The sequence below is a fragment of the Falco punctatus genome (assembly GCF_963210335.1).
Source record: "Falco punctatus genome assembly, chromosome: 3".
NCBI classification, from domain to species: Eukaryota; Metazoa; Chordata; class Aves; order Falconiformes; family Falconidae; genus Falco; species Falco punctatus.
The window spans coordinates 115267756-115282703 of record NC_137582.1 but is presented as its reverse complement, the minus strand read 5'-3'; the positions used below and the strand labels follow the sequence as shown (position 1 = coordinate 115282703).

The following is a 14948-nucleotide window of genomic DNA, read 5'->3' as shown; positions in this document are numbered from 1 at the left end:
GCAGTTTGGTATTTCCTTATTTATCCTGAAGTGTTCTTGCAGGCAAACAGGCATCGCTGCCTCTTGCCTTGCCCATCCCGGGTACTGTGGGTGTGCGAGGGAGCCGTGCGACACCTCCAGCCCCCCAAAGCCTTTGCCTGAGCTCCTGGACCGACCCGTGCATCCCTCTGTTTCAGCACGGACTGCTCTTTCCTTGAGGCACGTGTAGTTCAACGACCTAAAAGGGTTGAGGTGGCAGATTCAAGTAGACTTTCCGATGGTAGGTGCCTTGAGCCAGGGCAACGCCGCCAAGACAGGAGCAAAAAGCCCCGTCAGCAAAAGAAATGTGTCTTTTAATGGGAGATTTTTGAAGGAAGAAGCCACGTGCTGCTGCATCTGAGATGACACGGCAGCCCTGGGGAGCGCAAATTAGCCCGTTGGTTTGCAACGCGTCAGGAGCGCGTGTACGGAAGAGTTTCTTCATTAGAGATTAATTGGCGTTTACATTTCTTCTGTTTATAGGATTTTATCTGTAAGGCTGTAATTTAGAGGGATGCTCTTCATGTTTGTTTTTAGCATCCTCTGTGTGCTAGGGCCTCGTGGAAGAGCGGCAGTTCGGCGCAGTTTAGAAGCACATTGTGCACTCCTACGCCGAGCAATCAAGGTGACAACTTGGTCGCATCCTGGAAATATCTTTGGGTTTTGTGTTTCGGCGTTTTTTTCTTCCCCCCCCCCCCCCCCCCCCCCTTTTTTTTTTTTTTTTCCTATGGCTGCGTAAACAGTTCCAAATGTTTCTTCAAGTGTTTGTAACAGTCGTCATGCTTCCTGGAGGAGTCATGGAAAAGTGGATCTTCACCTTGTTTCTATCCTTCCTGAAGATATGGTTAGCTTTGTGGGTGACCACAGCCAAGAAAATCTGTGCAGAGGAGGCAGCATGTGGTGTGTGTGTATTATAAAAAAATATTAAAAATTAAAAAAAAAAAAATAATCCCTGAAGAGGAATGTATTTGAGAAGCTGCCCTTGCTAGCGGGCTGCAGAGGTGAGGTAACAACTGGGAGGAAGCAAGAAACAAATGGAAAAGATGCTGAAATATTTAATTGGTGACCCCAAAGTTGCCCTTGGTCAGGTAGAGGGAAGGGAGGGTGTTGGTTTGACTTCTCAAAAGCCGGGGGGCTGGGAAGCTCCTGGTGGCACCAGGTTTTTACATACCAAAGAAGATAATTCAGGGAGGGAAAAGATGTCAGTAATCTGGGGTGATACCCACCAGGCAAGGCTCAGGAAGCATCAGGGACAATTGCTCGGAAGATGTAAACACAATTTGCATCCCTTAGGGTGTATGGATGCTCCACATGGGTGCTCCCATTCAGGAGGGAAGCCACTGCAGCTCAGAAGATTCCAAGTAGAGCTATCAAAGACCCCTTTTCTTTCTTTTCCCTGTCTCCCCCCAAATAGAAGCTCTTTGTCAGAGCATGGTACAAAACCCACGTGGGTGCGTGGGGTCCGGGGTCTCCGGCTTCCTTGGCTGAGGTCCCGCAGCCTCTCTCCACCTTACTCCTCCTCCTCAACATGAAACGTGGCTTTTCTGGAGCTGTTTTAGCATCAGTACAGACAAAAACAGAAACATCCCGCACAGCTGAGCACGGCAAAGCATCCAAAATCTGCCTCGACAGAGAGGATCGTGCCGGTGCCACACAGGTGGTGGTCGGTGACCAGCTTCCATGGGATGCAGGCACAGCATCTGCGGGGTGCCCGGGGCTGCGGTGCCAGCGGGACTTGGACCCGGTTCATCACCGATTTGTGCCATATCGCTGCGGATCTGCCTAAGGGGGCCCCATCCCAGTGGCATGGGTACCCCCTCTACCAGAACGGGGGTCTTGTCCTGCGGTGGCCATGGCTGGGCTCCCAGTGCCCCCCAGTGCCATTAGCCCCCTACGTGGCGGCGCTTGGCGCGGGCTGGGCGCTGTGCGTGCTGGCAGCGCGGAGCAGACAGCTGGTCAAACAAATGGTTTCGGGGTCTGTGTGTTGGGGCTTCAAGCTGTGCTGGCTTGTTGGGGTAGGATTTTCTGAAGTGTAGCATACTGCACCAACTTTTTCCTTTTTTTTTTTATATATATATATATATATATATATATATATATTATTTATTTATTTATTTCCTAGCAGGGTGGATTTTGCAAATGTAACTGCGATCCTCTTCTGGTCTGGGGGATTCTTCCAGCTGGCTCTGTGCAGTATTTGCTTGTGCCGACCTGTAGTGCCACTCCTCAAGCACCTGATCTCAGCCAGAGAGGGTGGATCTGTACAAATACCACCCTAGGGCTAGTTGCAGGAAGGGATGGTGTAATAGAGAGTCCATTGTCATGGTGATCTGGTGGAAAACATCTAATTGGTATTAGTTAGGTCATCAGGAGATCAGCGAACAATTCTTATTCAGTCCGAGTGATGGAGATTAAAGACTGCGCCTGGGATTCATTTGGAGGTCACTACACCAAACCAGTTCTTGCTTTAGTGTGGGAGCAGGACTGCCGAGGTGGAAAGGTTGTGTTTTGAGCTTTAGAGCTTTTTCAGGAAATTTTATGGACTGTTCTTATGTCTTGGCCCTAGGCAGGGGTAGCGCAGACTGGGAAGTCCTAGGAAAGTTGCATTTATTCACTCGTCTCATCATGTCTGCTCTAAAACTCAGGGATACAACTTTCAAGGCTGACAAATATTATTTTTTTCTGTGCATCTGAAGAAATTTGATTTAGAAACCTTTATTCTACAAAAGGCAGCAGACACAAAGCACGTTAAAAAAAAAAAAGGCAGAAATGGAACTTCAGTCTTGAACGCAGTGAATGGCAGCAGCGCTGCCCAGGATTACTACATCAGTATTAATTAATTGAAATGTGTAAGTGTAAATCAACAGCCTGTAGTGGTTTGGGAGACCTTGCTGTATGTGAAAGAAGCAGCGTTTCTTGTGAATATTTCAATTTTCAGCCTAAACGTACCTTGTTGTGGAATATCTAGACATTAAACTAGAACCTACTATGGGGAAAAGCTACTTAACACTGATAATTCATCGTTCTTAATGATCCTTCCTCTGCTTCTTTCCTGTCCTCTGGCCACGGGAGATATGTCAGCACAAAGTGATGGCTTCTCCTTGGGTTACTTCTTTGTGGGATGTCTGTAGGTTTGGAAGGGCAGCAGGAATCCTGCTGTAATTCAGAAGGGATTTAGCACCTGAGGAGAGACGGGCAAGTTTCTGCCTCTCTGCTCCAACTGTTTAAAGTTTTCTTCTGGGGTTTTTGGGAAGCTGCGAACGATTCCTTGTCCGTAGCTGGATGTACATCATGTGTCGCAACTTGCTTTGCAGCCTTCGAGCCCGATGGATCAGATGGGGAAGATGAGGCCACAGCCATACGGAGGCAACAACCCATACACACAGCAACAGGGACCTCAGGCGGGACCGCAGCAAGGACATGGCTACCCAGGACAGCCCTATGGGCCACAGACTCCCCAGAGATATCCCATGGGAATGCAAAGCAGGACGCAAAGTACAATGGGCAGCATCTCATATGCACAGCAGGTAGAGCACCCGAGCTTCTGTGGTCTCTGTTGGCAGCGGGGCAGGCAGAAGAGCAGCCGAGCACGGTGCCTCCGGCAGGGATCTCCTTCAGCCAGGTGGGATCGGTCGCTTGGGTAAAACGGCCTTTAGGCACCTGGATCTGCATGCGATCCATGGACGGGGACCTGGGGATTCCTTGCTTCCAAGAGAGGCGGAGCAGTGAATCAAGGGAAAAATAAGTAACCAGGGGAGCAGGGTGCCCTTTCCACTGTGTTCTGTTAAAGACGCAGCTGGTTTTTACAGAAGAAATGACTTGGGGTCAGTTTTGGCTCATTACATGATCCAAGTGGCTCCTGCTGGACTGTTTGCAGGGGTCAAAAGGCTGCCTTTGGTTTCGGTGGGTTTTTTTGTGTTTTTTTTTTTTGTTTGGCTTTTTGTTTTTTTTTTTTTTTCTTGAGCAAGCAGTCTTCCTTTCAATGTTACTGTCGTTGAATGGTGGTCAGATAGGGATCCCTGAAAACCTAGTTATGGTGCCTATTAAAATTTTGTTACTGCCTAACACTAATAATACTAATATAATAATAATGATATGTAATAATGTCATACACAAGTGACTTGCTGTTGTCTGGGATGTATCCAGTACATTCCCAGTACATTGCTCTGCACAGGTCCCTGATATTTTACTGGGTTTTTTCCCTCCTTGAGCATAACCTTAACTTTGTGTGTGTATGTAAAAGACCTTCATAACTGGTAGAACTCTGTCTTCTTCTGCAGATGCCTCCTTACGGACAGCAGGGCCCCAGCGCGTATGGGCAGCAAAGCCAGACTCCCTACTACAACCAGCAGAGCCCCCATCCGCAGCAGCAGCAGCCTCCATACTCTCAGCAGCCTCCATCCCAGACCCCTCACGCTCAGCCTTCTTATCAGCAGCAACAACAGCCGCAGTCTCAGCCTCCGCAGCTTCAGGCGTCGCAGCCCGCGTACTCGCAGCAGCAGTCCCAGCCGCCCCATCAGCAGTCCCCCACTCCCTACCCCCCGCAGCAGCCCACAGCCCAGCAGCACCAACAGAGCCAGCCGCCCTACTCGCAGCAGCAGGCACAGTCGCCCTACCAGCAGCAGCAGCAGACGCAGCAGGCTGCTTCCTCGGCTCTTTCTCAGCAGTCATCCTCATACCCCCCGTCGCAGCCGCCGCAGCAGCAGTCTGCGTACTCCCAGCAGCGCTTCCCCCCGCCTCAGGTAGGCTGTCTCCAGCTTGCTCTCCTTTTGTAAGGGGTTTGTAAAGAAATCGGGGTGAGTCCCGTCCTTTGTGCCTTAAAGTCGGTTGAACTACGTGTCAGCAAGCCGGAGCGATGGCGGTAACGCATGTGCTGCCTGCTCTGCTGTGTCTAGATCTGTATCTCTTACGGAGAGGTGTTACGGTGGTAATAGGCTCAGCCGTGCTAACGCTGGTGTTGAGTAAATGCTGCTGGTGAGCAACACCAGGCTGGAGGGTTCTGTAAGGGGATGATTTCTCACGCCATGCTCTGCAGAAGTTCTCCAGGTGGTCCCCAGAGCTCCCTGCTTCCGCACGACAGCGGAACACGGCGCAGCAGCAGATAGGTGGTGGTGGAAGAGTTGACTCTTAGCTATAAATTAGGGAGGAGAAATAAAGCAGCAAGTGGATGGAATTGAAGGTAAAATCATGAAGCAAACTTTTTTTTTTTATAATTTGTTTTCCTCAAGGTGTAGTGTTTTAATAGTTGTCTGAAAAGCTGGCTGGGACCTTTCAGCAAACCTTGCAACGCATTTGAAAAGTTGCAGGTTTTGATTGACTTGCCTGGTTTGTGTAGCGAAGCGCTCAGAGCTACCCCGAGATGTTAGAGAAGATCAAGAAGCCAAGTGGGCCGTCTCCCAGGACAGTCCCTGTTCTTCAGGAGCTGTAATAAGGGAAAGCCAGAGAATTACTGTGTTGTCACGGTTTAGGCTGCTGCTCCCAGCGCTCTGTAGCAGCCCGGTGGTGTTTGTCGTCCTGCCGAGCAGTAGGCGTTGCTGGCTTGAGCTCTTTGCTGTCTTGTTGCCTGTTTTGGGCAAATGTCACCGAGGGTCCATCATTCTTTTACATGAGAACATACCCGAGTGATTCCAGCAGAGGCTTTATTTTATTCCCATTTGTGGGTTTTTTGGTGTTTCTTGATGTTGCAGGAGTTATCTCAAGACTCGTTTGGGTCCCAGGCATCATCTGCTCCCTCAATGGCTTCCAGTAAAGGGCAAGAAGATATGAACCTGAACCTTCAGTCCAGACCTTCCAGCCTGCCGGTGAGTGGTGAGCTGATCTGGAAGTGAATGGGGCGAGGGCAATCAGGAGCACAGCAGGATAAATTAGCACTGGTAGTATTCCACATGGAAATGGGAATGATGGAGGCTGCCTGTGCTTTTTACGAAGTCATTAGCTTCTGGCTTCCCACTGGAGATTAAATGTAATTTACAAAAGTAATGGATTTGAGAGTAAAGTTTAACCCTAAATACTCTGGTCTGCACATTCTAGCTAAAAGATTTTTTTTTTTTTTTGAGCTTTTTGTTTGCGGTGCCTGAAGTACTTGGCTGCTGTTAGAGCAGACCTTGACCTTTAGGGGAAAGAGTCTCATTTTTATTCTATTTTCCTGTTCCTTTAGCCCACTGTCGTGCTGGTGGTTAGCAGGCTGGCAGCGTGGTTCCCTTTCTGTGTCACTGGATCCTTATGCTGCTGATTTAAGCTTCTTTGGGCCAATCTGACTGAACAGTTGGCGAAAAAGACAAGTTTATTAGTACCTGGAGTGAGGAAGATCAGTCGGAGGTGGCTCCTGCCTTGATAGATGGAGAATTATATTTTCTTTTGCATTCTAAACCTGCTTGCTGGCTGTACAGCGCGCAGCTGGGTGTGAGAAGGGTGCCTGGTGCTCCAGTGGATTTTGGACCAGAGTAGTTTAACTTTGGCTTCGTCGAGAAAATGGAGAAGGGTTAAAAGTTTAGATTGGTTTGCACAAGTTGGTCAGTGCCTCTTGACTCGGAGGAAGAGTTTTGAGCTGCCCAGTTCTGATTTTGTTGGTTCCTTGCTCTGTAACCAGTAGGAAGTGAGGGAGCCTGTATTTTTTTTTTATTTGACTGTCACTTTTCGAAGCTGCAGTTGCATTGGTCAGGGGAGAGCGAGCTCTGTGTGTAGCAAAGTTATTTTTACTCTCAGCAATGAGAATGGCTTTGTTGTGAGCCCCTTGAAATAATTCATTTGGATTGTGGGTACAAGTTGTCACCCAAAATACAAAGTGATTCTAGTTCTGACCACCTAATGGGAGTAGTTGTGGGTTGTTTCTTCTTTCTTTCTTTTCTTTTTTTTTTTTTTCTTCTCCTTTTGGACCCTGATTACAAAGATTTAATTTGTTCTGAGGCCTGGGGAAAAAAAAATCCTTTTTTAAATAGCGTGTTTCTTTCCACTCTGCCTCTCCACAAGTTCTTCCATGTTGACCCATCTTCTGGTGAAGAGGGTAGGAACAGTGAAGCCACTGAAGTAATTGAAGAAATGGCTCTAGCTGGGAATGGTGGGCAGTCCTGTCCAGTAGCATTGTTGATGGAGCCTTCCCGAATCCTGCCGGTCAGCACCGTCTGACTCGGGTTATGGGCATTAGTTGCTCTCCTCAGCAGAAGCATCTCCTTGGCACCATGTGGGAGTTTGTTTTATACCTCCTAGTTCAATGTGTTTGGCCCCTTTCAAGTTTTCCCTTTTCCCCAGTAGCTATTAAAAAAAAAAGATAATCCATCTCTGCCCTAATGAGTGATGGCATCTAGGAACGAGGGAGTTTGATCCAGGTGAAGAGTTTTAAATGTCTGTTGGTATGTCCGTTGGTTTCTGGTCAGGTGCTTTGGAGGTTGGCTGAGGAGATACCCAGGCTGCAAAAAAAGTGTCCCAGCTTTTAGCATTGCCTAGCTATAAAGCTGGCTTCTGTTTCCAAAAGATGTATAGTCATCTTGTTTTCCTGATTTTATCACCAGATAATTTGCATTTAAGAAATCAAGCAGTCTTTAGCTTACTCAAGCCCAGGGGATTCTCAGCTCTTCCCTTCCTTCGTAGGCAAAAATTACAAAAAGAAGCCCCCCCTGCAGAAACTCACCCTTGGTCTGGTAGGTGACACTCCTTGTTGTCTTGTTAGGGTCTCATAGGACGAGAGCAGCACCACTGTGCCTGAACCGAGAGATGCCCAGGCAGTGATGCTGTGGGACGGTTTAGAGGGAGGACCCCCGAGGTGTGTGGAAGCCCACTTTTTGTTCTAGAGATCAATCTCTTGCCCGCAGTTTGGCCTGGGGATGCTTAGAAACAGAAGAGCTACGTGGAAGGGTGCCATCAATTTCTTTTTATCTTCCTTATATTGCTCAGTCTGTCTGTTTTTATCCTGCTCAGGAGGATTCAGAGATCCCTGTTTTGCCATGATGTATGACTTACAGAAGTGTAGTTAGTTTGTGGGTTTTTAATTTTTTTTGTGGAGTTCCGAGCCCTCCTGCAAGCCTGGGTGGGCACTGTGGAATAGCTCGCTGGGTATCTCAGAACCGGGGCAAATCGTGCCGTGCATCATCTTTAATTAAACACAGATCAGCTCCAGCAAGAAAAGGTGGTTGTGGCTTTTTAAAATTATTGTAAAGTGTTAAATTTCTGTACCCAGTGCCTGTACGAGTCTTTGGCCTTTACCCATGAATATTGTACGTTAACGTTAATGCTGGAGTCCTGAGCAGTGAAGGGGGAATGTTTCCTTCGGCTGATCCCGTTGCCTTTGCCGGCGCTGGTGGTCTCCTAGACAGTGACATTGTCAAGTTGTTCAGCTCTTGTGGCTGTGCTAGGTAGGATCTGCTGGAAAAAATGTCACGCTGATCCTTCTGGATGGGGGCCTTCAGGATATCTGCCTGATAATTATTTTTGCGTCACTAACTAAACTTTTTCCCGACGATGTTCCCATACGGAGACTTTTAGCAGCAGAAGAGCCAAATGACGGATTTCTCTGAGGCTTTGTCTGCTCATCTGTAAGTAGCAAAATGTCTGCTCTCCCGTTTCTGCTCGTGTTGGAGCTGCTCTCGCTGAAGTGTTCCTGGTTTGTTGTTCCCATTCTGAAGGGCGTACTGGCTGTATTTTGGGGGACAGTACCGCTAACCTGAGCTCGCTGATGCCTTTTTCAAAGAGAAGCTCATCCAGGCGAGTGTCCGGGCTGGTGCTCTTTCCCTGGAGCAGGCAAGGTGGAAGAATTTATCGGAAGAATTTGCGGCTTCCCTAGGGAATCGCTGTCAGGATTGCAGCGAAACTAAACTTAGATTGCTATTGTGTATGGGAGAAGTGAAGTGCAGTCTTTTGTGTCTGGGTGTAATAGAGGAACGGTAATCCTTGGTAGGAATCTGTTTCTCCCAGGAGATTCCTTAGTCTCCTCTCCTTCGCAAAAAAATTCTTCCTGGCCAGCCGTATCCAGTTTATTCAGTGTCTTTACCTTTTGAGGCTCAGCTTCTGAGTCTGTAGGGGTTAGATATTTCCAGCTATTAATTACCTTCTGCTTAGCCATGGAAGGCGCTGGTAGCAAGTGTAGGGGAAGCGAATCGGGTGCTGGGACATCCATTTGGGTTTGGATTGCAAATCGGATCTGCTGCAAATTTTTGTGGAGTTGTTGTGTTTGTGGGGAGGAATTTTGGATCTTGCTATGGAACGTGCAACAGGTTGTTATCTTGCCCCCAGTCTGTCGTGTGGGCTGCCTTGCAGGAGTTGAGTGCAAGTTCCTGATGTCTTTGAGACGCATGAGGTGTAGAGCATGGAGGCAGCAGTTGCCACGCCAGGCTGTGCATTCCTTCCCACCGACAGAAGTTGGGATCCGTGGTGTTAGGACTTCCAGGCAGTTGATAAAGCAAAACGGATTTGATACCAAGATCTACTGGCTTGTGTTGGCTTTTCAGTGGACCTTTTGGGATAGCTTCAGTGAAGTTTTCCTATCTGTGGAAAGCAAAATGTTTGTGCGAGGCACTGTTTGCAGCAGTGCTTCCTTAGGAAAGGTTCTGCGAGGGGTGGGACTCCTGGCTGAGCCAGGAGGATGGATCCTGGTGAGTTTTGGAGGTTCTAAAATAGCAAGGTCTGAGCTCTCGTTGCAGAGTAACGAAGCAGAGCTGGGGCAGCTTGGACAGAAGTTTCAGAATTCCCGGCTCACAATATCCTTGGTTTGTTTGGGTCAGCGCATAGCCTGAGGGAGAAAACCCATCCGTCTTCTGTTCCGGGCAACTTATTTTTGTCTTAATGTGGAGTGGGAATCCTGTTAATCTCAGTATTTTGTGCTATTGGAAAACTGTTTTGCTTATGCAGCTGCGTGTCGCTTTGGTTCGTCTCTGTGACTTTACATCTGAAAAGCGTCTTGTCAATGGCAGAAAGGAACATAACCACGTGAAAACAAATTCCTGATCCACGTTCAAGTTTTGAATGTGCGTTGTGGTCTTGGGTCTTTGCAGCATGGATTCAGCAAAACTTGGTTTTGTGGGGAGGGGAGAGGGATGAGGCTGTGGAGTTTGGGCTTGTGCAGGAAGAACCCTTCTGTGAGCATCCTCAGCACTTTTTGCGGGTGTTTTCTTGGATTACCTCTTCCTTTCTTAATTCAAGTAGTTTCTGAATTTGGACACTGGAGGTTGTCACGGAAGCACTGTTTGGATTTTCTGTTCTTACAAAGCGGTCATTTCAGCTTGTCCTCTGCAGGTACTTGACGTGGAATGAAGTCGAGCTCTGTCAGCTGCATCCCCTGACCTGGAAATAATCCATGCAACAGGCTGAAATGCAGTAAAAAACTGTCTCAAAGCTGCCATGGATGGGGAGGGAGATGCAGCCCCAGAAACGAATGTTTTCTTAAAAACTTGAGCTTAAAATTAATCATTTGGACAAATTTTGTCTGTGTGTGGGGAACGAACCTTTTATAGTTGAATCTGCTGATCACTTCAACCATTTTTTTTTCTTTCTTTTTTTTTCTTTTTCCATATGGGACTTCCTGCTTCTGTTTGGTTTGTGTTTGGCCTTTTGAGCTTGTCTTATTGCTCCTTAAGAGAGGGATTAGCGCCGGGTGCATTTCAAAGCGGGGTGGCTGCCTGCTGTGGTGCCTGGGCTTGGCAGCGGAGATGCAGCATCATAAACACAGCAGCACCGGGGGCTCTATACCTGAAACGCTGCTATTGGAGACATCGCTGCATTCCAGTTCATGCTGATATGAAGGTTTCTATCGCAAATTACAGGAGTTGAAAATGTGGTTTGTTGGGTTTTTTCCATTTTTTATTTTTTTTTATTTTTTTTTTTTTTTTTCCCCCTGACTGAGGCTCCTCTGTCTAAGCTTTTCTCGGCGTGTGATTGTGCCCATCGTTTCCATGTGGTTTCTTGAGAAGGCTGTGCCTTATTTTTTTTAATTCAATTTTTGTGTTTTGCTAGTAGTGGAGAGCATGCAGCGCTGCTCACACGGCTACCCTAATCTTCCAGCCACTCCAGTGACATATTTCACCCCACTGACCTGCTTCTCAGGGCTACCTAGCTACGTGTCCATGTGGCAGTTCCCTCTCCTCCCACCCCTTCCCCTCGGGGTTTGCAGGGAGCTGATCCCAGCCGGTGCCTGGGACAGAGCCCCCCAGCCCGTGCCCATCGCCGGGGCCAGCTGTGGGCTGCAGGGAGCCCTCGCCCCCCCACCCACAGCCCCTCGGTGGGAGCCTGCGCCGCGCTCGGTGCCGGGCGCGTTTCCTGTTTCTATTCTGGTCGCCAGCAGCTCAGCTCCGCTTCCTGCCGGCACGCCTCGCGCCGACTGCCGGACCCCCAGCCCTGCCTTTCCTTAGGAGCGATTGCAGTTACGGACCCCGCTGACAGAGGAGACGGCGACCACCGTGCCGAGGCGAGCAGGCAGTGGCTCGCCCCGGAGAGGACGGGCTCTTGTTCTCCGGGGCATGGCCGGAGGGACTAGGCGGGTCAGTGTTGAATCGGGAAATTGCTGTGGGATGACCAGCTTCTCCTCTTGGAGCCCGAACAATGGCCCGTGCGCTGTCACACACAGCCCCTGCGGGTACGGAGCCGCTCCGTGTGCCAGAGCTGTGCGGTGCCACCGCGCCAGGTGCCCCACGCTTGGGAACGCCCCTCCCAGGAGCTCCTCGGCGTAAGGCAGGGAAAACTGGTGCTCCTGCCCTCTCTGCTGTCTTCGTGTCCTTGGACACCCTGCAGCACGTGCAGGAGCCTCTCCGATGTCGGGCGTACTGACCTCCATCCTCTCCCCTTTCCATCCCAACGTCACCCTCCCTGCGGTCCCGCACCGGGCAGGGAGCAGCAGCCGTGTTGGGGTGACCTTCATCCTCCGCGTGGAGCGCTTGGAGGGATAAGTAAAGGTGTTGAACTTCGGCTGACGGCGCCGCACGCGTTCGGAAATGCTGCCGCACCGGAGCGTTGGGTTTACAGGCACCGTTTCCCTGTTAACGTCCTTTTGGCACGCTGGATTGACTTCTCTTGGAGAGGTGCGCGGTCATAAATGCCAGGGAGAAAACTGTTTCCATGTGGTGCTTGGACGTGGGGCATGGCAGGAGCCCAGGCTGGGTCCCTCCACTCGCTGCTCCCAGGGGCTTTGCCCGCACCGCTCCATGGCGCCGTCATCTCAAACCACTCCGGGTAATCGGAGCAGGAGTTGTATAATTGGCTTTTATGATAATTTTGCATCAAGTCTTACAGAGGAAAACAGCAACCTGTATTTAAAAAAAAAAAAAAAAAAATGGAAAAAAAATGCATTTCCTGAAATGGCAAGAAGTGACATCTCTAGGAATCAGCTGTTGTGGCCCCCTGACCCTGAGGGTGGCACTGGGTGTAGGTCACCGTCTGGCCCGGGCCAGGTTTCCGTGGGTATGTTCCCTCCTCCCGTGCACGCTCACGCTCCGAGCCAGGCCGAGAGGAGGATTTCCTCACTGCTTCCCGCATGTGCCTTCTGTTTCCCTGTCCCATCCTGACCGGCGGTGCCTGGGCACAGTGCGGCACTGCAGACAGGTTCTTGATGGGGAGCGGTTTGGGGGCAGCATCGGGGGGCTCAGTCGCTCCGTCACTGCCCCCCCCGCAGGCGTGCTGGGCTTTGGGAAGGAGCTGGCAGCTTCTTCCAGCTTTTTCCCATGAGAGGTCTGCCAGATTCCCCCCACTCGCAAATACCTGATACCTTAGAAACCTTGTTTTCTCCTAAAATCTTCCTTCCTAATGCTTTTTTAGACACAGATTCTGTCACTCTTAATTGTTTCAAAGAGGCTGATGAGAATACGAGGAGCCAAGTTGCTGTAAACCCCAAAGTATTGGCTTGAGCAGGGGCCTTGGTAATTTTTAAAATTATTTCAGACTCTTGCCTCTGCCTGTGTGTCTTTGCCCACCCGAACCTGTGCGGTTGGCATGGTGGCACAGTCACATGCTGGGATGACTAAATGCTTCGGAGTCTAAATTGAACACATGGAAGTCAGGAAAGCGCCTTCCAGAGGAAGCACCGCTGGGAACGGGAATATCCTTACGGCTGGTGGTACCCGGGTGGCATCCTGCCTCCAGCGGGGTTTGTGCGAGCTGGACTTTGGCTTCACACTCTGCAGAACGCTTCAGGACCTCTGGGAGGAAAACAAAAGCTCGTTAAAATACATGGGTTGGGGTCTGTCACCCAAGACCCGTCCTGGCACTTGCCTTCCCAGGGCATCATGTCGAACCAGCCTTTGGGAGCGCTGCCCCTGCATCCCCAATGCCTGCATCATCCTCCGATTGCGCCTTGTGCCCGGGCTCCTTCCCGCTTCTTTCCTGCGACTTTAACCTTACTGGTGGAGCTGGAGGTTTTATCCTTCCCCGTGACAACACTGCTGTGGGTGGCCAGCCCAACTGGGCGGTAGCTAAAGCGATGCTGCTCTATCAAGTAAAATATCAGCGTTTACCACTGCTGCTGTGAGTGCTTTGTGTTGTAGCAATGCTCAGAGAAACCCAGGAGTACTTTTTAGAAGCTGAGCAGCTCGCAAAGGGTTAAATGGAAACTCTTCTAGAGAGTTTTGCTGCTGCATTTCCTGGGTCCTGTGGAAGAGCTCGGCACCCTGCGCTCCCGAGTGGGAACGCTGGCCTTTCCACATGGTGGGTTTTCCCTTCAGCGACATCTTGTTCTGTGGATGAATCAGGTTACTCCTGCTATACTTTGCACTGCAACTACAGCTCCTGAGTCGCTCGTCTCCAAAGACTGAGAATATGAAATTTGTTCATCTGTGCAGTGTTTGGAGGGGGAGGAAGGCCCCCTTGCCCCCCCCTCCATATATCTATATATAATTTTTTTTAATTTTTAAAAATTTTATTTGGAGGGGGAAAAGAAGGAGGGGTGGCACAGGGTAGGAGCAGTAGATGTGATTAAAGCTCCTGCCGAGTAGATCTGTGGGAGTGGAGTATCGACCTCTGAAAAATCAATGGCTGCTGCGGTAGCAGCTCTGGCTGTTTTGCAAGGTCTCCCCGTTGCAGGAATGTAGTAAAGCCAGCAGCGCTTCCCTCGCTCGTCTTCCCTTTTTATTCCGTACCCGCTTTCTGCCAAACGACCGGACTCACCTCGATTTACTGAGGTGGATTAGAACAGCAGCTTATTTTCACAATCAGAGTAAAATTTCTTGTGCGAGGCTGAGCCCCTCCTCCCAACAGCCGCCTTTCCGAATGCTCTTTTTTCCTGCAGTGCAGCTAGAGCAGCAGCTTCTACCAGTTTGTCTAAAGCCAGCCTGGAAGAATGAGCTTTTCAGCTTCTTTTTTTGAGCCAGGAAACTGCACAAATCTCTCCTGCCTGGTCTAGTCCCCATCTTAGGTTTGTAATTGTCTGCGCTGATGCCTGAGAGCAGCTTAAACTCCTCCTAAGAGAAGGGAATATGGACTCTGCCTAGCAGAGGCGAAAGCCTCCGTAGCGTTACCTTCCTCATCCTGGTTTTAGTGGGCAGGTGTTTTTCGCTTGAAGTAGTAAAATTCCAGCAGTTTTTTTTCCTTTAGGTAAGGACTGCTTGGGTGAGCAAGTGGCACGTAACGGGACTCAAGGGTCCTGTTGCACGCTTGGTTTTGGAACCAGGACCTTGGGGTTTTCTCTGAAGGAGCTTGCTGCAGCGCCTGGGAACTGTCGAGTTTCTCGTCACTGACGTGTGGTCCTTGCTCAGGTCAGAGGCTGAGCTTCCAGGGATGTTCCGAGGGGCCAGATCTAGTGGTTTCATTGCATCCCTTGGTTCCTTCTGATTGCTGATCTTGTCCCATTTTGAGGGGGGATTAGAAGAGAAGAGGCAAGGCCATAAACTTGAAAAGCTTTCATAAAATACAGAAGCGAACTGTGCAGCTCGTGCTGGCGTGGCAGCACTCTCCCTTCTGGGCGTACTTGTGCCAGGAGAAAGTCACCATCCCCCGTTAAACTAAACCCAAACTTTTCA

At 49.7% G+C, this 14948-nt stretch overlaps 1 protein-coding gene across 6 annotated transcripts in view; it reads left to right on the top strand.

The window, feature by feature from the left end:
- ARID1A (AT-rich interaction domain 1A) overlaps nucleotides 1–14948 on the top strand; it is an 83925-nt gene that overhangs the window by 42762 nt on the left and 26215 nt on the right. For 5 of the 6 annotated variants that reach the window (XM_080378748.1, XM_080378747.1, XM_080378749.1 and 2 more), the window contains 3 exons: nucleotides 3333–3545; nucleotides 4299–4760; nucleotides 5706–5819. In XM_080378748.1, the coding sequence (XP_080234874.1) occupies nucleotides 3333–3545; nucleotides 4299–4760; nucleotides 5706–5819 (789 nt within the window). The remainder of the gene's footprint in view (nucleotides 1–3332; nucleotides 3546–4298; nucleotides 4761–5705; nucleotides 5820–14948) is intronic. The other variant, XM_080378746.1, reaches the window with a different exon arrangement.